Below are 27330 nucleotides of genomic sequence, written 5' to 3' on the forward strand. Positions count from 1 at the left end.
GTTTAAATAAAACTTAATACAATGCTATTTTAAACATAAAACATATTTCAATATTCTACACTTAATATTTAAAAAGCATTATATAAATTTATTATGAAGTTGAAAAGGTGAACTATTCAATTTAAAATAAGTATATTATTTAAAATATAAAACTAATTTTAAAAGAAAGCGATGTGTTTTTAAAAATATTCCTACTTTTCAGCTATTCAATACTTACTCACCCACTTCATGGCCGAATACTTAAAAGACACCCTGAAAATTCTAGAGCATTCCAGCGGCGCCAGTTCCCTGGTCCCATCTTACCCCCAGGAAGTGCCCCAAACCGTCCCACGGTTATTTGTCCCCTGACGCCGCTGAGTTCTCTGTCTGCAACGCACTCCCAGGGTCCCTTCGCCTTGGCTGTCTCTCCCCTTGTCCAAAAAGGCTCCCCCTGGCTCCCCTTGGTGCTCAAGGCCCTCGCATCTTCCCATCTCTCACAGTCTCACGCCCATCGCCGGCTTTAACTACGTCCACACCGCGGTTCCACCGTCCCAAGCCCATTGTCTCATCGCCTAGACCCGCTTTCACTGTGTCCGCAACGCCGGCCCATCAACTCTAACCGAAGGTCACATCGCTGCCATCGAGTCTCACTGGGCACCACGCCTTTCCATCTTGCCACAGCGAATGGTCTCGTCGCCGCTGTCAGGGGCCCCTGTGCGGACCACACCGTGCGCCGTCCGATCGCCCCTGGTCTCATCCCCCCGCCGGTTTAACTCTGCCCTCGACGCTGTCCACCGTCCCACCGCCAGTAGCTTTTCCGCCGCCGCCATCTTCCACTTCGTTCGCAGCGCTCTCCCACCGTCTCAAAGCCAAGTCCAGTGAGAAAGGGCCTGGGTGAGAAACGCCCTCCCATCGCCCACAGCCAATGGTCTCAGCGCTGTCAGAGTTTCACTTTGAGCACAACGCCCTCCCATCGCCCCACAGCGAAGTCTTCACCACCGCGGCATCCACAGCGCCACACCGCCCCCTCGGCCCCACCTCCTATTGTCCCAGCGCCGACGCCAGCTTTCACTTTGCCCGCATCACTTTTCCACCTTCTCGTTCCCAACAGCCTCGCCCCACCGCCGGATTTCAGGTTGTGCACGACGCTGTCCCAGCGTCCCATCGCCAATAATCCCATCCCCACCGTGGTCTTTCGCTTTTCTTCAGCTCTTCCATACTCCCAACGCCCAGGGCCTCATCCCCACCACCGGGTGTAACTTTGACCCACTCTGTCCCATCGCCCTCGCAGGTCTTCCCGTGCGCGCATCGCCCTCTCGTCGGCACATAAACAATTGTGCCCTTGCCGATCCCCGCGCTCACTTTGTCCTCAACGCTGTCGTCAAGTCACATCAGCTGTGTCTCATTGCCACCGTCCGGTATCGTCCTCCCATCGCCCCAAATCGGATTGTCTCGTCGCGGCCACTGTGTTCCACTTTGGATCCAGCGCCCGTCCATGGTCACACAGCGAATAGTCTCTGAGCCCCCGCGGGATTCCACCGTGCTCGCACCGCCCCGCATCTCCCCACCCCTACCCCGATCGTGGGAAAGTCAGTAGTCTCATCGCGGCCACTGTGTGCCACTAGGTTCCAATTCGTGCGGGACTCTCCCCCATCGACTCACTGCAAACTGTCTCCTAGCCACCGCGGGATTCGATCGTGTGAGCCACGCCCGCCAGGGCCCCGCAGCGAATAGTCTCACAGCCGCCGGGCTCCTGGTGCAACGCCCCCCCGCCGTCACCGTCACCGCAAAGCCAATACTGAGCGCGGCCGCTGTGCACAGCGCCCTCCCAGCGTTCCACAGCCAACAGTCTCCTAGCCCGCGGGGTTGCAGCGTGATCGCAGTGCCTGCCGCTCCCCTGTTTCATTTGTCAGCAACGCCCCCACATCGTCGGGTAACCAATCGTTCCATGCCCCCCTTCTAGTTTCACTTTGGACACAACGCTGTCCATCCTCGCATCGCCAATAATCCCCATCACCGCTGCCCGGTCCCTTTCTCTGAGTGTGGCTGCGTCGCACCGGAAACGAGCCCCAACAATAAAATCAGCCCCAACTCATTAGAAGCCCCGCCTGGGGGTTCTTTCCCTCAAACATGGCCTGGTTCAGGTTGACGTTTGGAAAGAAAGCTCCTTCTACGCGGTCCTAGCAAACTCGGCAATTCTCCAGGCTCTGTGGAAGCTGCTCCCTCTATCTAGAGCTGGGCTGGCCACCATGAGCCATCACCACAGAGGCCAAGTGAGCACTTGCCTAGCCCAATCTTAGCTATACCATGACTGCAAAAGTATGCACCGTATTTTGAAGAAACGATGAAAAAGAGGAATGTAACTATCTCATGATTAATTTTATATTGGTATGTGTTGAAATCATAACATTTGGATATTTTGTGTTCAATAAAATACACTGTTAAAATTAACTTCACTTGTCTCTTTATAATCTTTTGATGTGGCAACTAGAAACATTTAAATTGCCTGTATGGCTCCAGTGAGTTTTCTTCTCAGCAGTGCTGAATACATTCTCTGGTAGTATATGGGAAAATCACAGAAAGAACAAATAATCACTATTTAGTTGCACAAATTAAATATAAATCCTATTGAAATGTTGGTATATTTCCTTTATTTATTTTTTTCCGATATCCTTTTACATAGTGGGATTCTATCTACAATTTTATGCCCTGCTTTTGAATACAACTAGGTGATTTTTATCTTCTAATGATACCAAAAATATATTCCTTAGAGAAAAAATTTTTATGTGAGAAAAGAAAGGGTAAAAATTTAGTAACATTGTTTAAATTCTTTGAAACTAGATTATGAAAATACCTAAGAATCCTATCTCACAAATATTCTTTCATTATGGGGAAAATTTCATCTACAAACAGTTCTAACGGCCCAAAGTGAAGAGGAAAGAATTTTTTCCTGCTTGCTGCATCCTAACCTTAGTATTCAAAGTCAGATTTTAGATTAGATTATTAGATTAATTAGTATTAATTACATTATATTCTTAATTATAGTATAATTAATCATATTATAAGTTTAATTGATAATATTAATTTTATTAATTATGTTGCTTGTATTAACTTTAATAATTAGACCATTCAAACTATGTACAAAATAAATATACACTGGCCATCAGTTATGGTCATAAGGCATCCTACAAAACAAATCATGAACTTGAATACGTGGCTTGCGTAACATTCATTTGCCTGCATTGAGATAAGATTTAACCTCTACTTTGCTATATTCTGGACAATTTGAGATTCCCAAATCAAGCAATAAATTAAGGTTGATAAAGATATGCAATCTCTTGCTGCTTATGGTTAAGGCCTAAAAAACATTCACACAAACTTAGCTTATACAAAAAATAATTTTCTACAATCATTAAACTCTTGGAAATAAGGACCCTTTCACAAAATCTAACAATATAAAAAAAGAACAAAAAAGATCTTTTGCCAATTAAAGAACCCTGTAATAATTCAGTTCAAATTTGTTAGCCATTTTTTTTTTGCATTTAGCAATTCACTGAAAACTTACAAAAACATTAGAAATTCTCCCAGACTATATATCTTTTCCCCTAACACATATAAAATCAAAAAGGAAGGAGCTAAAAAGAAAAAGAGTTTTAGTGGAAACTAATCATTTTACCAACACAAGAGAACTAAAAGGGAGACTGGAAAGTGGGAAATTCCCCTCAAATAGAAAGAATGGAGGGCCATCCTATTTAAGTAGCCCACACTCAAGGAGGAAGGACATTCACAAAGAGGAAGGACTTCAGCAAAGGGCTGAAGACTCAGCTTCAGCATCTACTAGCAGAACAGGGAGCCCTGTGCCTGTTTTCATCATGACCTACCGGTGCCTCCTCCAGATGGTTCTCCTGCTGTGTTTCTCCACCACAGCTCTCTCCATGAACTACAGCTTGCTTCGATTCCAGCAAAGGAGGAGTGATACTGTGTGTCAGAAACTTCTGCGGCAATTACCTTCAACTCCTCAACATTGCCTTGAGGTCAGGATGGACTTCCAGGTGCCTGAGGAGATGAGGCAAGCACAGCAGTTCCGGAAGGAAGATGCAGTATTGGTCATCTATGAGATGCTCCAGCAGATCTTAAGTATTCTCACCAGAGACTTCTCCAGCACTGGCTGGTCTGAGACCATCATTGAGGACCTCCTTGTGGAACTCCAAGGGCAGATGGATCATGTGGGGCCAATCCAGAAGGAAATCATGCGGAAGAAAAACTTCACTACGGGAGACATGACCATTCCTCACCTGAAGAAATATTACATCAACCTCGGGCAGTACCTGAAGTCCAAGGACTACAACAGCTGTGCCTGGGCAGTCGTGAGAGCAGAAATGCTCAGGAACTTTTCTTTCCTGAAGAGCCTAACAGGGTACCTCCGTGACTGAGCATCTCCCCACCTGTGGCTCCTGAATAGACAATGTGAGTTTTATGTGAGACTCTTCAACCAGCAGAGGCTCTTGAAGTAACTGACAATGCAATGTACTGGATTTCAATGGACAGTTAAAGACTGTAAGCTATTTTAAGTTTATTTATGCATTATTTATTTATTTAAACTTTTATATGGGAAATACATTATTTATAAAACAAAAGTCAACGTGACAGTTTCCATGTCAACTTGATTTATGTGACAACACATATGAAAAATTGCAGAGCACCCTGGAGACATTTACTGTAAAACAAGCCTGCAGAATACTAGTTTTCTGGCCCCTGCCTTTGAGGAATTTAAAACAGACGGAAGACATGTGGAATGTCGGCGTTACAGGAATACGCTCCATCTATCTGTACAGTTTACCTGCTCTTGTCTCCTCCACTTCCTTAAATGTATCAGACAGCCCATGCTGTAGGGTCATTAGAAACTCTCAGATGTGGTAAGCCCTCAATAAAAAACAAGTGAAAAGTAATCTTGAAAATACTAACAAGTTTACATCCATTAAAGACAGAAAAGTAAAACTATATTAAATACTTGTTTTAGTAAAAGGAACATATAGTTTAAATAAAACTTAATACAATGCTATTTTAAACATAAAACATATTTCAATATTCTACACTTAATATTTAAAAAGCATTATATAAATTTATTATGAAGTTGAAAAGGTGAACTATTCAATTTAAAATAAGTATATTATTTAAAATATAAAACTAATTTTAAAAGAAAGCGATGTGTTTTTAAAAATATTCCTACTTTTCAGCTATTCAATACTTACTCACCCACTTCATGGCCGAATACTTAAAAGACACCCTGAAAATTCTAGAGCATTCCAGCGGCGCCAGTTCCCTGGTCCCGTCTTACCCCCAGGAAGTGCCCCAAACCGTCCCACGGTTATTTGTCCCCTGACGCCGCTGAGTTCTCTGTCTGCAACGCACGCCCAGGGTCCCTTCCCCTTGGCTGTCTCTCCCCTTGTCCAAAAAGGCTCCCCCTGGCTCCCCTTGGTGCTCAAGGCCCTCGCATCTTCCCATCTCTCACAGTCTCACGCCCATCGCCGGCTTTAACTACGTCCACACCGCGGTTCCACCGTCCCAAGCCCATTGTCTCATCGCCTAGACCCGCTTTCACTGTGTCCGCAACGCCGGCCCACCAACTCTAACCGAAGGTCACATCGCTGCCATCGAGTCTCACTGGGCACCACGTCCTTCCATCTTGCCACAGCGAATGGTCTCGTCGCCGCTGTCAGGGGCCCCTGTGCGGACCACACCGTCCGCCGTCCGATCGCCCCTGGTCTCATCCCCCCGCCGGTTTAACTCTGCCCTCGACGCTGTCCACCGTCCCTCCGCCAGTAGCTTTTCCGCCGCCGCCATCTTCCACTTCGTTCGCAGCGCTCTCCCACCGTCTCAAAGCCAAGTCCAGTGAGAAAGGGCCTGTGTGAGAAACGCCCTCCCATCGCCCACAGCCAATGGTCTCAGCGCCGTCAGAGTTTCACTTTGAGCACAACGCCCTCCCATCGCCCCACAGCGAAGTCTTCACCACCGCGGCATCCACAGCGCCACACCGCCCCCTCGGCCCCACCTCCTATTGTCCCAGCGCCGACGCCAGCTTTCACTTTGCCGCAACACTTTTCCACCTTCTCGTTCCCAACAGCCTCGCCCCACCGCCGGATTTCAGGTTGTGCACGACGCTGTCCCAGCGTCCCATCGCCAATAATCCCATCCCCACCGTGGTCTTTCGCTTTTCTTCAGCTCTTCCATACTCCCAACGCCCAGGGCCTCATCCCCACCACCGGGTGTAACTTTGACCCACGCTGTCCCATCGCCCCCGCAGGCCTTCCCGTGCGCGCATCGCCCTCTCGTCGGCGCATAAACAACTGTCTCCTCGCCGATCCCCGCGCTCACTTTGTCCTCAACGCTGTCGTCAAGTCACATCAGCTGTGTCTCATCGCCACTGCCCGGTATCGCCCTCCCATCGCCCCAGAGCGGATAGGGTTCTGTCGGCCACTGTGTTGGACCCAGCGCCCGCCCATAGTCACACAGCGAATCGTCTCTGAGCCCCCGCGGGTTTCCACCGTGTGAGCCACGCCCCGGCAGGGCCCCGCAGCGAAGAGCTCCTGGTGCGCACCGCCCCCCTCCCGCCCCGGCCGTCGCCGCACAGCCAACAGTCAGCGCGGCCGCTGGGTTTCCTTTGGTGCACCGCGCCCTCCCATCGTTCTCCTAGGGCGCGGGATTGCAGCGTGATCGCAGTGCCGGTCGATCCCCGCCTCCATCACGGTGGTGCAGCCAATAGTCTCATCGCAGGTACCTTGTTTCATTTGTCAGCAACGCCCCCACAGCGTCCAGTCACCAATCGTCCCATGCCCACTTCTAGTTTCACTTTGGGCACGACGCTGTCCATCCTCGCATCCCCAGTAATCCCATCACCGCTGCCTGGTCCCTTTCTGTTGAGTGTGGCTGCATCGCGCCGGAAACGAGCCCCAATCTGTAATCAGCGTCATCTCGCTCAGAACCCCCGCCTTGGGGTTTCTTTTTCTCAAACATGGCCTGCTTCAGGTTGACCTTTGGAAAGAAAGCCCACTACTCAGGCGATGTTTCCAAAAATGCAACATTCTGGCTCCCTACTCAGGACAGCGGAAACCAGGCCTTTTCCTAAAGGGATAATGATATGCGCACCCCTGAATCAGTGCTCCTATAAAAAGCTCTCTGGAAACTTTGCGTCCTGTCTTTCCAGCAGCCCCACGCGAGTCAACTGCCAACTCTCCCAAGACTGCGATTCGAAAGCAGAAGAGATCGAACCACAGAGAGCGCGCTCTCGCCGTCGCCTGGAAAAGCAGGCGGTCTGCGGTTCCATCTCAGCGCTGTTTGCTCGTCGTTTCGCGGTGCTCGCGCGCCCCCTCCCGGCCGTCTGCAGAATCACTGACGTCCTCTATGGCCCACACCCACTTGCTGGTGGAAGGAGTGATGCTCTGCTGCATCCCTGCTTGCTCTCTTCGCTGGAACGTGCCTGGGATTCACTGCCAGGAAGGACATGGATATCTTCAAGCACGTGAAATAAATACAAAGGATCCTTTCTCAGTCAAGCCTCATGGACAGAGCCGACTTCAGATTTCCTTGGAAAAAAGAGATCATTCCATTGCTGAAGATGACTCAAGGCCCCTGCTACCACTATCTGATGCTCCAGCAGAGCTTCCAACTAACTCTTCAACCGCGGAGGACAGCGGTGCTACTTGGAACAACACTCTGCTGGATAAACTCCTCTCCAGCCCGGATCAGAGCCTGAAACAATTGGAGCAGGTGGAAGGAGACCATCTGTGTTCTTCTCATTTGGGACTTCCTGCCTGGGGGTATTTCCGTGGCTTCCATCTCTACCTCAGGAACAGGAATATAGCCACTTTGCCTGAGAGGCTGTCAGAATGGAAATTAAAAGTGCCTTTCCCTCATATAAGAATCCGCAAGAAACCTCCACAAATAAAGATGTTTATATTTATAACACACGCAAATATATTACATTATTTTTTGCTTCTTCCTCCAGAGTAATTGTACTCGTAATTCTTCAGGCATTGAAAAATGTCTGAAATGGAAATCATGATTTTCCAGAAACAGGTGTGGAGAGGAGAAGAGAATGTCTTTTCTTGTATAAAGATCTTTTGAACATCATTTAAAAGCTCTCTTGGTGCTCGCTTCGGCAGCACATATACTAAAATTGGAACGATACAGAGAAGATTAGCATGGCCCCTGCGCAAGGATGACACGCAAATTCGTGAAGCGTTCCATATTTAAAAAAAAAAAAAAAACTCTCTTGATGTCTGAGCGCCTGGTATTTTCTATACTCAGCCTTCAGAGTTTCTTTCTCATGGACAGGTTTTCAGGATCCTCAGTTCTTTTGTTGTTGTTGCTGTTTGTTTGATCCTAAGATCTTAAAGATCTTTCTCACTTAATTCGAAGTGGTATAGAGAAAAAGAATAAACTGTGTGGATTTTCATCATAATAGAAACTTATCTTTCCTTCTCTGAAGAGAACAACGCAGTCCTTCTGGATCAGGTGAATCTTCTGGTTTGCTCACATTCAAAGAGTGATTCAGGGACATGGGTACCTTCTGTTTTGTGGCTTTTTCCATCATCAACATGTGACTCCAACTTTGTCTGTGGTACTTGAATCTACTACACTCAGCAGTAAAGGGATGAAGGCTGTGGCTCCCAGGGGATGCTCCGAAGGGCCAGGACTCTACAGGGCAAGAGCACTTCCTCTCATGTTCCATGGCCTGGATATATCCTCATGGGAATCTCATTGAAACAAGTTGGGAACTTATTGGGTGATGAATGGATGAAGAGATAATTTCAGGGTGCTGACTTTCAACAATGCACAACACGAAAGTTGCGGGTTAAGTTTTTGGGGGACAAAATGAGGGCTGCAGCCCAGGAGATAGCACATCAGATAGCTCTGAGAAGCTGTTCCAATGAGGCGCAGGGGAATATATGTGATTTTGGTGAAGGGAGAGTACATGTAATCATGTACCTATTTTTTGCTGAAATTCTCTGCTAGTGTCGTGAAGGTTTCTTGGAGTCACAAGAAGCGGTCATCACCATGAAGGACTTTCATGCTTTTCTAGATATGAGGAGACAGAAGTACTGGGTCCATAAAATGGGCTCCTGAAAACATCTAACCCTCTGAAGACTTGTTCTGCCAGTTTTCCCTGCTCACAGAACACCTCACTTCTGCCTTCCACCCTGCGTTCCCTTCCAGGGGTGTTAAAAATCAGCAGCTGCAATAGCACATGATTTAATCCTTGAAGGTAGGTGACAAGAGCCGATGGCACGTGCTAGTGTGTCCTTGACGGGGCATGAGACCACGTTTCACGTTTGCACTATTTGTCCAAGTGAAGATCTGCATAGGGATTGAGGGGAACAAGTAATGTTCTTGCTTGCACACACTTTGTTAAAATTCAATCTGACCCAAATGCTTTTTCTCCAAGTTCAGCTTTGGGTAAAATGACAAGAATGCCAGTCATAGTTGACAGTATCATTGACTGAAAGAAACATTCAAGCTGATCCCCAAAGGCATTGCCTACAGGAAAATATCCAGTCTAGACACATTATAGGTTGTTTCCTTACTACCCGAGGGAGACAAGAAAAGGATAATCAGGCAGTTCCTTGCAAGTACTTGAGGATGACTGAAGAAAAATTGATAAGTGAGTGTTCCATTTGGTTCCAGGCCTGAGAATCTTATCCTGAGCTTCTAAATATTGGAAATGGAAAGTTGAAGCCAGTCTTCCTGAAAATGCTTTTCAAAAACTATCTCACACATGCTGTGTGTGTAGACCAAAAAAATCCCCACATTTTGTATCAATAGAGAGTTGAGTTAAAATTAATTGCAACTGATGAAACAGTATATAAAATATTTCACACATTTAAAAAATTAATTTATTATTTTACTTTACAATGTTGTATTGGTTTTGCCATACACTGACTTGAATCCTCCATGGGTGTACATGTGTTCCCCATCCTGAACCCCCCCTCCCACCTCCCTCCCCATCCCATCCTTCTGGGTCATCCCAATGCACCAGCCCTGAGCACCCTGTCTCATGCATCGAACCTGGACTGGTGATTCATTTCACACATGATAATTTACATGTTTCAATGCCAATCTCCCGTGTCATCTCACCCATCCCACTCTCTCCCACAGAGTCCAAAAGACTGTTCAATACATCTGTTGACACATTATCATACTTAGTCCATTACTTACCACTAATAGTAACTAAATTAGTCTTCCTGTTATCCTGCTGATGAGGTAACATTTATGGTCAAGGAAAGAGAATAATATGGGATAAGATAGCAATTCAAGTAAATATTTGCTTTTCACCCTTTTATGTTAAAGTGGCAACCCACATGTGTATACTTATTTAACATAAATTGTACAAGTGTGTGTATATACATACACATATTGTTGTTCAGATGCTAAGTTGTATCTGACATTTTGCCATCCCATGAAGTGTAGCATGCCAGGCTTCCCTGTCCTTCACTATCTCCCAGAGTTTATTCCTCCTCACATCCATTGAGTCAGTGAATGCCAAGCAACCCTCTCATCCTCTGTCGACCCCTTCTCCTACCCTCAATTTTTCCCAGCATCAGGGTAATTTTCAATGGGTCGTTTTCTTCTCAGCATGTGGCCAATTATTAGAGCTTCAGCTTCAGCACCAATCTTTTCAATGCTTATCCAGGGTTGACTTCCTTTAGGATTGACTGGTTTGATCTCCTTGCTGGCCAAGGGACTCTCAAGAGTGTTCTCCAGCACCATAGTTGGAAAGAATCAGCTCTTCAGCACTCAGCCTTCTTTATGGTCCTTCTTTATGGTCTCACATCCATACACAACTGCTGGAAAAACCATAGCTTTGACTACATGGACCTTTATCAGCAACATGATATCTCTGTTTTTTAACACACTGTCTAGGTTTGTCATAAATTTTCTTCTGAGGAGAAAGAATCTTTTAATTTACTGGCTGCAGTCACCATCCATAGTGATTTCAGACCCCAAGAAAATGAAATCTGACACTGTTTTCACTTTTCCCACATCTATTTTCCATATAGCAATGGGACTGGATGCCATGATCATTGTGTTTGGAATGTTGATACAGATGTATATGTATACATATTTTGGGGGGGTCTGGTTTAGCCATGCCTCAAATTGGTCCTCCAAAAAAGTGGTTACTTTTGAGCAGGGAAACTGTAGATATTATAGAGAATCTATTTTACAGAATGGATGAAGATTTTCAAAATTTGAATTTTTGAAATTAATATTATAATGGAAAATTTATTTATTGAGATTGGCATATTGATTACAAAAACTCCTCTCTGCTTTGCTATCCATGCATACAATCTAAATTGTGATAACACAGAATGAAACATTGTAAATGCAAGAGAAATATTTCAACAATTAGAACATTTAAATAGAATTTGTGACTACAACATTTCCGTGTTAAATCCTGATGCTTTTCTAAGTTAAAATTAATTAAACTCTAGGTGAACTTTCAATTTAACAGATGAGATGGCACTAGTGGTAAAGAATCTGCCTGCCAATGCAGGAGACAAGCAACGCGGTTTCTATCCCTAGGTTGGGAAGATCCCCTCTATGAGGAATTGACAACCCAATCCAGTATTCTTGTCTGGAAAATCCGATGGACAGAGGAGCCTGGTGGCCTATGGTCCATGGGGTCACAAAGGGACAGAAATGCCTTATGGACTAAACAACAACAACCATGCAGAAAACTATAAAACTAAAGAAACAAAAAAGAAATTTGTGTGTGTGATTTTAGATATTATTATGTTTCACATAAGAAAACAATTCACCTCTTGGAGTTCACAATTATTCCAATGCTGGAATGTTTCTACATTTACTTAAACTATGACAGAGAAAATGAATCTGTGTCTTATTTGTGTAGTAAAACTTAAAAAATTTATAATCCTACTTAAAAATCATGTTAGATCTGAAATACTATCAAGAACATAAGTACTTTACCTTATTTTTTTAATTATACACCATTTGTAGCTCATCTTGAACAAATATATCAGAGTCAAGTCTGTTTCATCAAAAAAGTGAAAAACAAAAATAATTAATTCTCTTTATGGAAGTGCAAAAATGGATAGGATTAATGTATGAAATTGATAAATTGGAAAAAATGATATTGTCATTAAAATGTCCATGGCTAAGGATGTAAAAATAGAGAAAAATGGCAAATGTATGCAATAATGAACAATCCATTTTTTTCCATTATTGAAAACAAGGGTGAATATGTGGATCTAAGACCATACATTTCACATGACTAGAATCACTACCTATGAATGAGAATTTGTTTTCTCTTCATTTCTGTATTTGTTGCTCTGTCTTTAAATTGGCAGACCACCAAAAGGGTCTTTGATTTCCAATCTTCTGCCTTCTTCCCAGCAGGAGTTCAGTTCAGTTCAGTCACTCAGTCGTATCCGACTCTTTGCGACCCCAAGAATTGCAGCACGCCAGGCTTCCCTGTCCCTGGGATTCTCCAGGCCAGAACACTGGAGTGGGTTGCCATTTCCTTCTCCAATGCATGAAAGTGAAAAGTGAAAGTGAAGTCTCCCAGTTGTGTCCAACTCGTAGCGAAACCATGGACTGCAGCCTACCAGGCTCCTCTGTCCATGGGGTTTTCCAGGCAAGAGTACTGGAGTGGGTTACCATTGCCTTCTCCACTAGAAACACCTAGAGTAACAGGCAAATTTGGCCTTGGAGTACAGAACGAAGCAGGGTAAAGGCTAATAGAGTTTTGCCAAGAGAATGCACTTGTCATAGAAAATACCCTCTTCCAACAACACAAGAGAAGACTCTACACATGGACATCACCAGATGGCCAATACCAAAATCAGACTGGTTATATTCTTTGCAGCCAAAGATTGAGAAGCTCTATACAGTCAGCAAAAACAAGACTGGGAGTGGACTGTGGCTCAGATCATGAACTCCTTATTGCCAAATTCAGACTTAAAAGGAAGAAAGTAGGGGAAACCACTAGACCATTCAGGTATGACCTAATTCAAATCCCTTACGATTGTACAGTGGAAGTGAGAAATAGATTTAAGGGACTGGATCCGATAGACAGAGTGCCTGAAGTACTATGGACACAGGTTTGTGATATTGTACAGGAGACAGGGAGCAAGACCATCTCTAAGAAATAGAAATACAAAAAGCAAAATGGTTGTCTGAGGAGGACTTACAAAAAGCTGTTGACAAGAAGTGAAGTGAAAAGCAAAGGAGAAAAAGAGAGATACACCCATCTGAATGCAGAGTTCCAAAGAATAGCAAGGAGAGATAAGAAAGCCTTTCTCAGTGATCAGTGCAAAGAAATAGAGGAAAACAATAGGATGGAAAAAACTAGAGATCTCCTCAAGAAAATTAGAGATACCAAGGGAATATTTCATGTAAAGATGGGCTCAATAAAGGACAGAAATGGTATGACCCTAACAGAAGCAGGAAATATTAAGAAGAAGTGTCAAGAATATACAGAAAAGAAAGAAAGAAAGTGAAGGCGCTCAGTCGTGTCCAACTCTTTGTGACCCTGTGGACTGTAGCCTACCAGGCTCTTCTGGCCATGGGATTCTCCAGGCAGGAATATGGAGTGGGTTGCCACTTCCTTTTCCAGGGAATCTTCCTGACCCAGGGATTGAACCTGGGTCTTCCACTTTGCAGGTAGATGCTTTAACCTCTGAGCCACCAGGGAAGCAGAACGATACGAAAAAGAACTTCATGACCCAGATAATCACCATGGTGTGATCACTCACCTTGAGCCAGACATCCCGGAAGGTGAAGTCGAGTAGGCCTTAGAAAGCATCGTTACAACCAAAGCTAGTGGAGGCAATGGCATTCCCGTTGAGCTATTTCAAGTCCTAAAAGATGATTCTGTAAAAGAGCTGCACTCAATATGCCAGCGAATTTGGAAACCTCAGCAATGGCCACAGGACTGGAAATCAGTTTTGATTCCAACCCCGAAGAAAGGCAATATCAAAAAATGCTCAAACTACTGCACAATTGCACTCATCTCACACGCCAGTGAAGTAATGCTCAAAATTCTCCAAGCCAGGCTTTAGCAATTAATGAACCATGAACTTCCAAATGACCAAGCTGGTTTTAGAAAAGGCAGAGGAACCAGAGATCAAATTGCCAACATCCGCTGGCTCATCAAAACAGCAAGAGAGTTCCAGAAAAACATCTACTTCTGCTTTATTGACTATGCCAAAGGCTTTGACTGTCTGGATCACATTAAACTGTAGAAACGTCTGAAAGAGATGGGAATACCAGACTACTTGACCTGCCTCTTGAGAAATCTGTATGCAGGTCAGGAATGAACAGTTAGAATTGGACATGGAACAAAAGACTGGTTCCAAGTAGGAAAAGGAGTACATCAAGGCTGTATATTGTCACCCTGCTTATTTAACTTACATGCAGAGTACATCATGAGAAACGCTGGGCTGGAAGAAGCACAAGCTGGAATGAAGATTGCCTGGAGAAATATCAATAACCCCAGATATGCAGATGAAACCACCTTTATGGCAGAAAGAGAAGAAGAGCTAAAGAGCCTCATGATGAAAGTGAAAGAGGAGAGTGAAAATGTTGGCTTAAAGCTCAACATTCAGAAAACTAAGACCATGGCATCTGGTCCCAACACTTCATGGCAAATAGACAGGGAAACAGTGGAAACAGGGGCTGACTTTGTTTTCCTGGGCTCCAAAATCACTGCAGATGGTGATTGAACCCATGAAATTAAAAGATGCTTACTCTCTGGAAGGAAAGTTATAAGCAACCTAGACAACATATTAAAATGCAGAGACATTACACTACCAACAAAGTCAGTCTAGTCAAAGCTATGGTTTTTCCAGTAGTCATGTAAGGATATAAGAGTTAGACTATAAAGAAAGCTGAGCACCAAAAAATTGATGCTCTTGAACTGTGGTTTGGAGAAGACTCTTGAGAGTCCCTTGGACTGCAAGGAGATCCAACCAGTCCATCCTAAAAGAGATCAGTCTTGGGTGTTCATTGGAAAGACCGATGTTGAAGCTGAAACTCCAATAATTCGGCCACCTGATGTGAAGAGTTGACCCCTTTGAAAAGACCCTGATGCTGGGAAAGATTGAAGCCAGGAGGAGAAGGGGATGACAGAGGATGAGATGGTTGGATGGCATCACCGGCTCAATGGACATGACTTTGGGTAAACTCTGGGAGTTGGTTATGGACAGGGAGGCCTGGCATGCTGTGGTCCATGGGGTTGCAAGAAGTCGGACACGACTGAGTGATCTGAACTGAACTGAAGGCACCAGCAGTCTTAGCCAGAATTATATTTGCACCACCAGTAGAAGTTGTCAATGTGGTAAAAATGACAAATAAGCCTGGATATCATTATCATAGGAATTTACCTCACGAATCTCTATAGAGTGTCCTAAAGATCTGCAGGGGCCCACATACTGCACTTTGAGAACTGCTGGTTTCATGAATTTCCTTCACCTGCTCTGGGCAGAGTTGCTCTGTAGCTCTAAATTCACAAGTAATTTCCTTGGTTCTTAAGATGAAATCTAACATCCTTCAAAACCCTATCACTGGGCCCTTTTCCATATCTCCAGAGTCATGCCATGCTGGACCCTACATGCATCAGTACAGTCTACCGACTCTGGTCTTGCTCAAATCTGAAAACAGACCAGAGCCATTCCCGCTGCAGAGACGCTCTGTATGCTGTGCTTAGTATTGTGTTGTTTTTTCCTAATTCTGCTCTTCATGAGTTACCTGACAAATTCCTCCTCATACTTCATGTCTCATACTTCAGATTACTTCCCTGGGGAGATTGAAGGTGGTCTCAATGAGCTTCCCAAGATACTTCCTGCCATCAGCATCTGATACTTCTTCTCTGGAACCCAGGGCCCATGTGTAAATACCTAATGACCTTATACCTACTTCTTTCATGACAATGTCCTTGCTCCAGTGTGAGCTCTGTAAGGTCAGGGCCTCTCATACTCAAGACTCTCTCCACAAGGCCAACAGATAAAGGAATGAACTGCACGTCATCTTGCTATATGTAGTTTACAGCCTTAGGACATTGAGAAAAGTGTCAAAAGGAAGAGGAAGGAACATGTCCTCAAATAAATATCATGAGGAAAATAAAGGTACACTTGTATTAAAGAAAATGATAAATTTTTGTTATAAATAGGATATATAAATGCAAGGACCATACAATAAGTCAATGTAAAACTGAATTACATTCATACAAAAACATGTTATTCCATAAGATTCAACCACAAGGCATCAGATATATTTCCTCTAATTCTAAAAGCAGTTAGATGTCGATATCCTCAACCTCAGTGCCGATACCAAAAGTCACTCAAACTATTTCATAGCTGAGGCAGAAATCAGATTTTTGGAAATGACTGAACAATGAAGAGTCTGAGCTAGGACATTCAGGAGTCACTGAGAATCAGGCTTTTTCTTACTTCCTGAGTTTTCTAGGAGGCTGTTAACACAGAAAGCGCCTCGTGATTTCCACTTAGATGATTTCCCAGGCACAGTAGCTGTATCCCTTCTGTTGCAGGTAGACATGGATGCCCTGGAAGTACCTCTTCACGGCCAGTGTGGGGCCCGTCCTTCCCAGGGCAGAGTCTTCCTCTCCCATCACCCGCCCCAGGCAGGCGCCCAGGTCTTCCAGCTGCTGATGGAGTCCAGTGTGGAGCTCCTCCAGGAGGGTGGTGTCCCAGGCAGCAGAGGAGCGCTCTGTGTGGAAGAGGTTGAAGCTCTGCTGGAGCATCTCGTGGAGCACAGAGATGGCCTGGGCCTCCTGGAGCTGGACGCCATGCACCTGCTCCTGAGGGAATCTCAAGACTTTCCTGTACCCCAGACAGGAAAGAGAGAGATTGTGCTTTTTTCATCTACATGTGTGAAGGTCTCCTGCTTTTCCAAGTCAAGGCTCTGAGGCAGTCATGGACTCAGAGGAGGAGATGGGGTTAGAGATGAGCATCATCAGTGTCATCATTGAAGAGATGAAGAACCATTGCTCAGTACCACAAGGACACATTCCTGTTGAGATGAGCGATTGCCAGCTTTGTTTCACCTTCATTTCATCTAAAGATATCCTACGGTCTGCTTCTTAAATACTAAGCCCCCAAATTTCCATATTCTGAATTTACCCAGATCGATGTATCACCTCATTTTGGGCTTGCCTTTCACTTCAAAGGCCTGGAAAGCTGTCATGAGTTTCCACTCTTCTGTATCCTTACAGTCAAAGTAAAACGTATTCATTAAAAGAGTAGATTTTCTAATTCAATGGAATGCTTGTCATCTCAACAACTTTGAACTAATGATATATTAAGAGTTACTGGATCTTTCTTCCTGATGCTACAATTAATTTTTAAGGAAACTTCATTAGATTTCTTTTTTATATCTTCTTTTTCCTGCCTCTCCATATTCCTCTTGAAAGAGCTGATCAGATGTGAAAGAAATTGAGGTTTACATGCGTGGACCTCACCTTATTCTCTGTGGTAAAATTTTTAATTTGTCAAATTTGGTGTTATTTGCTCTTCATAATTGGGAAAATTACCAAAACTCATTAAGTACCAATCATTGTGTTGGATTTGTTACAGAGTCCAAGTTGCTCTGCTTGCCATAAGATAAATTAATGAATCCAAGATGAGGTATGGGGATAGGAGGGGATTTATTCGGGAACGGGGTGACAAAAGATGGAAGACTAGCACCTCAAAATAACCGTCTTGTCTGGACCTGGATGTCAGATTCTTTTATGAATCAGAGGTGAGGGGAGGTGAGGAAACAAAGCAAAAAGACCTTTACATTCCTGCAGATAACTCCCAGAATGACAAGCAAGCCTCAGGTAGGGGGATGTGTTAGCTGTACTTCCTTATAGTCATTTCATGGGTAGTGTGAAATAGAATATCTCATGTCATGAAAACACACAAAGATGCCACACCTATCTGTGATTCTGCCCTTCCCAAATGTGAATTTCTGGGCCGCCTGGTAAGTAGCCAAGTAGGCTGCCCCTTCCATTGCCACACACAAAGTCACAGTCCTTCACTGGTGAGCGGTGTCAGGTTATCTCCCTGAGGCAGGCCATTAGGTATGTTAACAATAACACAAAGACTTAAAGTCACAGAAGCAGATCCAGTGTAAATCCAAAATTAACACTTGCTGGTTACACACTAAGCCTATACCAAGATGATTAATCCGCCAAAGTCACTCTCATGAAAATAAAGTATAACCGCCACTCCCGTCCAGGTGTTCAAGTGGTTCAATGTGTCTTTGCTGCTTTCCGGCCACCTGTTTTAGCCCAGGCCACTGTCCTTGCCATGTCCAAGCAACCCACTTTTTCTCTGCTACTTTTATATAATTTTCATATTGCTACCTCTTCTTTGTATTTCAGTTTGTAAAAGCTGTGCTAATGCTCCTGCAATCATTTCTATTTCCACTTTGAGGTTTGCTGCAACAAAAAGGAACAGAAAACATAAATGAAAAGAAGAGGCAATATATTTCCTCTGTGAATTTTCAAGAGATCAAAACTTTCCGCTATCATCGAGCATTCCTGGAAAGTACAAATAAGCAGTTAATGAAAAAGTCATGGACAAAGGTAAAAGGAAAGTAAACGATGTTATTGACATAACTATACAGACCTCTCCTCTGTCCAAATGACAAAATATCACTTAACAACACAAATGGGGATGAAGAGCTCCACAGAGTGACTGATTAGCCACAGAAAGAGCCAGAGGAGGGAGCAGGCTCTAGGCAGAGTGTTACCTAAGAGGCTAGTTGTCAGTTTGCTAAATCCCAGTATCTATTTATCTTTATTTGTCTATTTACATTACTCACTCTTCATGGACGTTATTGGATTCTGAGGATGTAAACCTATTAACTCGTGAAAAGAGACTGGGGTACAGACTGGATGGTCATTTTATTCACATGTGAGAGGTCAGCTATTACCTGTGTTAGGTAGTTAGAATAGGGAAAAGGAGTCCAGAATGGCGGTGGCTAAAAGACCTGGAAGGGAAAAACCCACGAAAATAAAACAAGGAAGGTCCGAGGACTGGAGTGAGAAACTCAGGTAAAACAACTACACTCCAGGCTGGCCCAATTTACATAAGACAGGTCCAGGGACAGAGAAACATATAAGAGAGGAGGCAAAGCCCTCTTCTCTCTCTCTCTCTCCCGCGCGATGGGGCGCTCTTCTCTTCGCGTCTTTGGGTCGACGTGCCCTCACGCCTCGAAGACGGATTTTCCTGCTATTATCTAAATAAATAGAGCTGTAACACTGAGCTGGAACACTAATTTATTTAAGAGCTGTAACACGGTCTGTCCAAGACCAGAGAGCTGTGACCCACCGAGGGGGCTTCAATGTCTGTCACTCCAAATTTTTGTTGTGACGAGACAAAGAACCAAGGAACATACACTCGCCTGACATCTATGGTGCCGTGACTCGGGTTTAACCTGCCTGAAACAACCTCCACGCGGAAGAGGCCAAGCGCAGCAGGAGCCCAACTCAGAGAAGCTCCTGTGGTAGAAGAGGAACGTGAAGAAAACCCAGCGCAGGGGAAGGCCCATAGTGCTGGAAACCGGGGCAACGAAAAACCAACTCAGCAGAAAGCCCTCGCCGCCCAGCCTCAGATTCCAGAAGACCTCCGGTTAAGGTAGGAGGTCCTCGCTCCTATGGCTGGAAGGACATGCCTAACAATTACAATCTCTCGTTTCTTGTTTCCTTGAACCCCCCACGAACAGGCGGGCGGCAATGGACGCAATTGAGGGACTCTGGAGAGGCTAGTCTTCGGTATGTCCCAAAGGCACTATCTGCTGTGCCCCAGTAGAGGTTACCCAAGTCGGTGGGGGTTCTTCTGTCCCTACTCCTCTCTGTTCCAAGAATCAGGCCAATGAAAACTGTGAGCACCGGTCAGATATTTAGCAACTTTTCCAGCAGGCTATGAAGGGGATTCCTTGGCACGTTTTTCCCACTGCTTTTTCCTCTTTTCCTTCAGCTCTTTCTCCCGGGACTCGAGCCCGACCAAAACCCAGGATGCCTGGCTCAGACTCTGAGGTCTTATTGCAAAAATTCAGTGAGAGACAAAGCGATAAGTGGGAGGTGGATTTGCTAAAATCCAAAGAGAAGCACCCATTCTACAGGGTATGGGTCGTGGAATGTGGCCTGACTAAGTTTTGCAAGCGGGGCGAATTCATATCCTAATGAGCGGGAACATCATCCCAGCCATTGGGGAACCACCCCCTCCTCTGTCTTTGACAGTGCCTTGGAGCTGTTCTGCCACCTCTGGGTGTGTCTTTTGGCTTACAGATTGGGGATTAAAGTTTACACAAATTTGACTTGTCATCTTGGACCCGATTGATTTTAATCGGTTTGTGTTATGCCCTTGTGCTATGTTATTCTTTCAAAGGTTGTGCTCTGACCCTCTTTCCCTCCTGTTTCATGCTCCTTTCCTCAGCTCCATCTGGGCCCACAATGTTGCCTCTACAGTATTCTAGAGGGGTAACCAGAAAATAACTGGCCTTGGGAGGGAAGTACTGTATGGTATCCAACCCCTTAGTCCTGCCTAGCACTGGTCACGCTGGAGATATTGGGGATGCCCAAACTCCAGCCCGGGGGTCCCAGGAGTTCATCACGCCTTGACCTGCCTAGGGATCTGGTCCTCGAAAGGTTGTCACGCCTCAACTTCCTTGGGGATCCACTAGTCTCAAGGGTCCCAGGAGGTCGTCATGCCTCTACCTGCCCGGGGCCCAATCCTCGGGAGGCCGTCATGCCTTGACCTGCCCGGGGATCGGTGTCACGCCTCAGCCTGCCTGGAGATCTGCATCCTGACCCGGGGATGCCTGGCTCTCAGGTTGCGACAGTACTGGGTAGGATAAGCTTCAAAAAGCCTATTAGTCTTTTTCCTTTTCCTTTTCCTCCCTGTCATGACTGTCTTTCAGATGGGAAATAACCAATCCACTTCCCGGCAGACGCCCTTGAGATGCATCCTTGATAACTGGCAGCAGTTCGATCCTCTAACTGTGAGGAGGAGTGGTTTAAAATTCATTTGTGCCACTGCGTGGCCTCGGTATCCACTGGGGGACGAGGAACACTGGCCCGAGGATGGGACTTTAAATTACAATACCATCCTGCAACTAGAATTATTCTGCAAACAACAATGGAAGTGGACAGAGACCTCTTCTGTTCAAATTTTCTTCAGACTGAGAGATATGAAGGAACTCTGTCTTAAGTATGGGACTGTTGTATGCCCTAAAAGTGAGCCCACTAGGCAAATCGTGTTAGGCACAGGCAACCAAGAGAAAGAACCACCCCATGAAGGCTCACCTCCCGCAGCTCCCGAGTTGCCTGGTGCTTCTTCCTTGTATCCAAGCGTGCCCACATATCCGGGAGCACCCCCTCCACAAAAACCAGCTCGAGTATGTCCCTTAGTTGAAACTGGAGGAGAATTCGGACCAACCCATGTCCATAAACCCTTCTCCCTCTTAGAACTAAGACAGATCAAACAAGACCTGGGAAGCTATACAGATGACCCAGGCAAATATATAGATACATTCCAACATATTACCTTGACTTTTGACTTGACGTGGAAGGACATCATGGTCATATTTAGTCAAACTTTATCTGACCCTGAACATACTAGGGTCTTAAAGGAAACCCGGAGGTATGCAACAAGGCTTCACATGTCAAGTGATAGATACCCAGTAGAGGAAACTGCAGTCCCCTCCTCTGATCCAAACTGGAATTATAATGACCCTGAGCACATCTGGGAAAGGGATCATTTTCTAATCTGTGAAAAGGCAGGACTGAAAGCAGCCCAGCAAAAAGTAATTAGCTTTGCCTGGGTCTCAGCAATAACTCAGGTGCCCAATGAGAACCCCATTGCCTTTCTAGAAAGGCTAAAAAATGCCCTCCAAAATTTACCAATTTGGACTTAGACTCTTATGAGGGACAGGTGATTTTAAAGGACAAATTCCTGTCCCAATGTGCATCAGATATCAGAATTAAGTTACAACAGCTACAACAGCAGGATCCTGCTGCCTCTTTAGATGAGATGATCCAGACAGCCACCAATACCTTTTATAACAGAACAGGAGAAGGAGGCCAAGGCCCAGGAGAGGGAGAGAAGGAAAGAGACAAGTCATGCCCAGATGCTGGCCGCCCTCCAGGGAAGCCCTATGGCACACCCCTATTCCTTAAATGACAAGGCACGAGGCAAATGCCTAATCTGTAGACAGGCGGGGCATTGGGGCAAAGAGTGTCCTAACCGTGACAAGTCTCCCAGAACGGCTTGCCACAAATGCCATCAACTGGGACACTGGGAGGCACTCTGCCCTCGGGACCCAAGAGCCTCAAGGTCAAGCGCCAAGCCTTCCCTCACGATGGTTCAAGAGGACTGAAGCGGCCAGCTCCAGCCAGGCGCCTGTCACAGATAACCATCACGGGGCTGGAGCCAAGGGTGCAACTGGATGTGGCAGGTAGGTCCGAGAATTTCTTGGTGGACACAGGGATTACCTACTCTGTCTTGATCTCCTACTCCGGAGCCTTCTCCGCCCAAACCTGTACCATTTTGGGTGCTACAGGAAGAGTAACTACTAGAAGATTCACCCAAGCACTTCTTTGTTGCTTGAATGACAGATATTCTCCCACCAGTTTCTTGTGGTCCCTGAATGTCCTACTCCCTTAATGGGAAGAGACATACTCACTAAACTGGGGACCACCCTTGTGATGGGGAGCTTTTCAGCACCTAGGGCCCTACAGCTTCTGGTTACTACTGAGGAACTTATTACACCTCCAACAGAGAGAGAACAAAGACTATGGGAGGACAAAATTAACCCCCAGGTGTGGGACCAGGGGATTCCTGGACAAGCCCACCAAGCTGAACCGGTCATCACTGTCCTCCGAAATCCCACTCGGTTTCCTAACCGGAAACAATATCCTCTCAAAAGAGAGGCTCGGGAGGGACTGCTGCCTTTAATAAATAAATTCCTTGCTTGTGGGCTATTGGTCCCCACCAGTTCTCCATGTAACACCCCAATCCTCTCAGTAAAGAAAAAGGACGGAACCTGGTGAATGGTTCAAGATCTCTGGATCATAAATGAAGCTGTAGTATCCCTCCATCCCACAGTCCCAATCCCTATGTAATCTTGGGAGAATCCCACCCAGTGCCAAGTGGTTTACAGTCTTGGATCTCAAAGATGCATTTTTTTGCATACCACTGACTAAAGAATCCCAATATCTTTTTGCCTTTGAGTGGGAGGCCCCAGGAGAAAAATACCAACAGATGACTTGGACAGGATTACCTCAGAGGTTCAGAGATAGCCCCCACTTGTTTGGACAGGCCCTTAGCTGGGTCTCCTAGATCTGGACCTGGGACCCAGTGGGAAAATATTACAATATGTAGACGACCTACTAATCTGCTCTCCAGATGAGAAAAGTGCCCAACAACATACAATTCAGGTTCTAAAGTCTCCCGTGCTAAGGCACAGATGGTCCAGACAAAGGTCACATACCTGGGAGTTCAGATTACACAGTCTAGGAGGCTGTCCTCTGATCGGGTACAAAGAATCCTCCAGTTGCCCTCCCCCACACCTCAAAAACAATTGCGAGCTTTTCTGGGGCGAACTGGGTACTGTAGAATCTGGATACCCAACTATGGTCTAATTGCCCAGCCCTTATATAAAAGCTTAAAGAGACGAGATGATTCAATCCCACTAATGTGGGGAAATCCTCAAAAGAAGGCAGAGGCTACACTAAAACAGGCCTTAACTCAGGCACCTGCCTTGAGGTTGCCAGATCCAAAAAAAGCATTCCAACTTTATGTCCATGAAAGAGAGGGAATAGCCTTGGGAATATCAACTCAAAGGTTGGGATCTGAGCCCCAGCCTGTAGCTTACTTATCCAAGAGACTTGATCCAACTGCCCAAGGCTGGTCACCGTGCCTTCGAAACCTTGCAGCTATTGCAATCACGATAGTAGATGCTTTAAAACTCTCCTTTGGGGGCAAACTGACTATTTTGACCAGCCACCAAGTAAAACAACCCTTAAGTGGGAGAGGACATTTATGGATGTCTCATCAGAGAATCCTCAGATATCAAGCAATACTGATGGATAATCCAGGGCTCACTATATGCCCTTGTGAGGTTCTTAACCCAGCTACCCTCCTGCCTAGCCCCGAGGGCTCTCTGCCCTTTCATTCCTATCTAGAAACCTTGGACCACTGGACAAAACCACGAGAGGGATTGTCAAAAGATCCTCTGACCAATCCTGAGGAAATCTGATACACTGACGGAAGCAGCTTTGTCTTGGATGGAAAAATAAGAGCCGGATATGCAGTAGTCTCCAATTTTGAGATCATAGAGGCTAAGCCTCTGCCACCAGATACTTCAGTCCAATTAGCTGAGCTCATAGCCCTGACTCGAGTTTTAGAGCTGGGAAAAGGAAAAAGAATAGCCATTTATACTGACTCCAAGTATGCCTTCCTGGTGCTACATGCACATGCAGCTATTTGGGAAGAAAGGGGCCATTTGACCACCCGAGGGTCCCCAATCAAATATGGTGATCAAATCCTTAGACTCTTGGAGGCACTCCATCCGCCCACTGAGGTTTCAGTCTCCCACTGTGAAGGACACAAAAAAGGGAGCACTGAAGTGGCACGAGGGGACCAAGCAGCTGAGCAGGCAGCTAAGAGAGCAGCATTACAGAACCATGATCTAATAGGGGTTGCCACCTTAGTTCCACAGACGAATTTGCCAGAAACTCCTTCATATACTGAAGGTGAGACTCTGAAAGCTAAATCTGAGGGCTTTCAAGAAGATCATATGGGGTGGTTGCAAAGGGAGGGGCTCCTTTTTCTGCCTGGGAACCTCCAATGGAAGTTGGTTAACTCCTTACACGCCACCACTCATTTAGGAGAAGAGGCCCTCCAAAGCTTACTAGAAAGTTCTTTCAGAGGAACAGGCTTCCAAACAACTGTAAGACAAGTGGTCTCCTCTTGTCCCACTTGCCAATTAAACAACCCCCAAGGAGCTTGAAGACCCCAGACGTGGGGCCTATCCAGGAGAGGACTGGCAGATGGACTTCACCCAGATGACAGTTTCTCAAGGGTATAAATACTTATTAGTCATGATAGATACGTTCACAGGATGGATTCAAGGCTTTCCCACCCAGATTCAGAAGGCTGAGGAGGTGGTAAAAAAAACTGCTCCATGAAATCATTCCAAGCTTTGGTCTGCCCAGGTCATTACAAAGGGACAATGGGACATCATTTACTTCTAAGATCACCCAAGGAGTCTCTAAAGCATTGGGCATTACTTATTATCTCCATTGTGCCTGGAGGCCTCAGTCTTCAGGAAAAGCAGAAAGAGCCAACCAATTCTTAAAATCAGCGATAAAAAAGATAACCCAAGAGACCTCCCTGGGATGGAAGGAGGCTTTACCAATAGCGCTCCTCTGTACCCATATTGCCCCTAAGGAACAGGTTGGTTTTAGTCGTTATGAGATGCTATATGGGAGACCTTTTGTTTCTGTCAATGACCTCTTCCTAGATCCAGAGGTTCAGACCCTCCAGTCTTACACCATGGCCATTGGGCAATTCCAACAGGATATAGGCTTGTGGGGTATGAACCAGGACCTAAAAGACTCTAAGGAGTCACCACTATATGCTCCAGGGACTCAAGTCCTAACTAAAGTCTGGAAACATGGGTCCTCAAAGGCTCAACTCCAGCCCACATGGAAGGGCCCCCACCCTGTAGCACTTTCTACTCCCACAGCGGTCAAGGTGCCAGGACATGACTCCTGGATTCACTACTCATGAGTCAAGCCGTGAAAGAAAACAGAAGAGGACACTCAATACACCTGTGAACCCCTGGGAGATCTCAGATACCCATTCAGGACTAGAAATGAGTGCCCTTCTAATAAACCCCAAAATCTGGTCTCTGGGGATAAGATTTCTCAAAACAGTGCTAAAGGGCCAACACAGCTTGGTAAAAATAATACTCCAAAACATACAGGAGATAGGTCTTCTGATCTCTGAACAAGGAGGGACTTGAACCATCCTGGTGATGTAATTTAAAATTGGCTAATGCCCCTACTAGTCCTTGTTACACCATACTGATGCTGCTTATGTACTGTCAATTGTCTAACCTGTCTTGTCTCTGCCCAGGTCAAGCTATGACATGCAGTGCCAGTTCAACAAAGATATAAAACTGCAGCCAACCATGGAAAACATCAGTCACCCTTAGATGGACACTGCTATAAGGACTCTGAAGCCTGAGACTAGCAAGAGGGGGAGACCCAATGTCCCTCACTGTTCCAGTTCAGCAGGTAGTAGCCAGAGAGACCTCGACACCCCTATTCCCAAAGAATTGGGCCTCCCATCTCTTGAGGGGGGAATGTTAGGTAGTTAGAATATGGAAAAGGAGTCCAGAATGGCAGTGGCTAAAAGACCTGGAAGGGAAAAGCCCGCGAAAACAAAACAAGGAAGGTCCGAGGACCGGAGAGAGAACCTCAGGTAAAACAAACTATACTCTTGGCTGGCCCAATTTACATAAGACAGGCCCAGGGACAGAGAAACATATAAAGGAGGAGGCAAAGCCCTCTTCTCTCTCTCTCTCCTGCGCAATGGGGTGCTCTTCTCTTCGCGTCTTTGGGTCGACGTGTCCTCATGCCTCGAAGATGGATTTTCCTGCTATTATCTAAATAAAATAGAACTGTAACACTGAGCCATAACACTGATTTATTTAAGAGCTATAACACTGGTCTGCCCAAGACCCAAGAGCTGTGACCCACCGAGGGGTCTTCAATGACTGTCACTCCAAATTATTGTTGTGACAAGACAAAGAACCGAGGAGCATATACTCGCCTGACACCTGGAAGCTGCTAGATGTAAGTGATTTGGACAGGAAGTCATGTTCACGCAAGAGATGAGATTAGATATAATAATGTTGACCAGTGAGCTGAGAATTAAAGGAAGGGAAGCAGGTCATCTCAGTGAAATTCTATCCAGTTTCCATAGTTGGATGTGTGAATTTTCTGCCTCGTGGGAACAGCTAACAGATACTGAATGCTTATACGTCCAGGTATTGTCAGAAGTACGTTACATCCTACAGTCTTCACAGCTAGCCAGTGAAACAGACATGATTATCAGTTCCAAATAAAAGGAGAAAACCGCAGTGCTGAAGGTCACATAGCCAGTGCAGGCTGGAGCTGTGACATCAAACCAGACAATCTTGCCCCCATGTCCACTGTCTAAAGCTCTGGACTGAGCTGGCTGCTCTGACTATGTGCTTCCTATCATGGAAGGATACTTAGTAAGTTCTTCCTCTCCAATTCCTATTGTTTGTCACAAA

At 45.5% G+C, this 27330-nt stretch overlaps 2 protein-coding genes, 1 non-coding gene and 1 pseudogene across 3 annotated transcripts in view; 2 read left to right on the top strand and 2 right to left on the bottom strand.

Moving 5' to 3' along the window:
- LOC136148257 (interferon omega-1-like) overlaps nucleotides 1-27330 on the bottom strand; it is a 107630-nt gene that overhangs the window by 80238 nt on the left and 62 nt on the right. The window lies entirely within an intron of this gene.
- LOC136148546 (interferon beta-2-like) lies at nucleotides 2648-4715 on the top strand. The gene has a single exon (XM_065908162.1). It carries the CDS (start codon nucleotides 3852-3854, stop codon nucleotides 4410-4412), a length of 561 nt encoding a protein of 186 aa, XP_065764234.1. The 5' UTR covers nucleotides 2648-3851; the 3' UTR covers nucleotides 4413-4715.
- Nucleotides 8126-8232, top strand: LOC136148828 (U6 spliceosomal RNA). Its single transcript, XR_010659592.1, has one exon. It is a non-coding gene; the product is annotated as a U6 spliceosomal RNA (small nuclear RNA).
- On the bottom strand, nucleotides 16469-17023 carry LOC136148329 (interferon omega-1-like; annotated as a pseudogene).

Source organism: Muntiacus reevesi, chromosome 17 (assembly GCF_963930625.1).
Source record: "Muntiacus reevesi chromosome 17, mMunRee1.1, whole genome shotgun sequence".
Taxonomy (NCBI): Eukaryota; Metazoa; Chordata; class Mammalia; order Artiodactyla; family Cervidae; genus Muntiacus; species Muntiacus reevesi.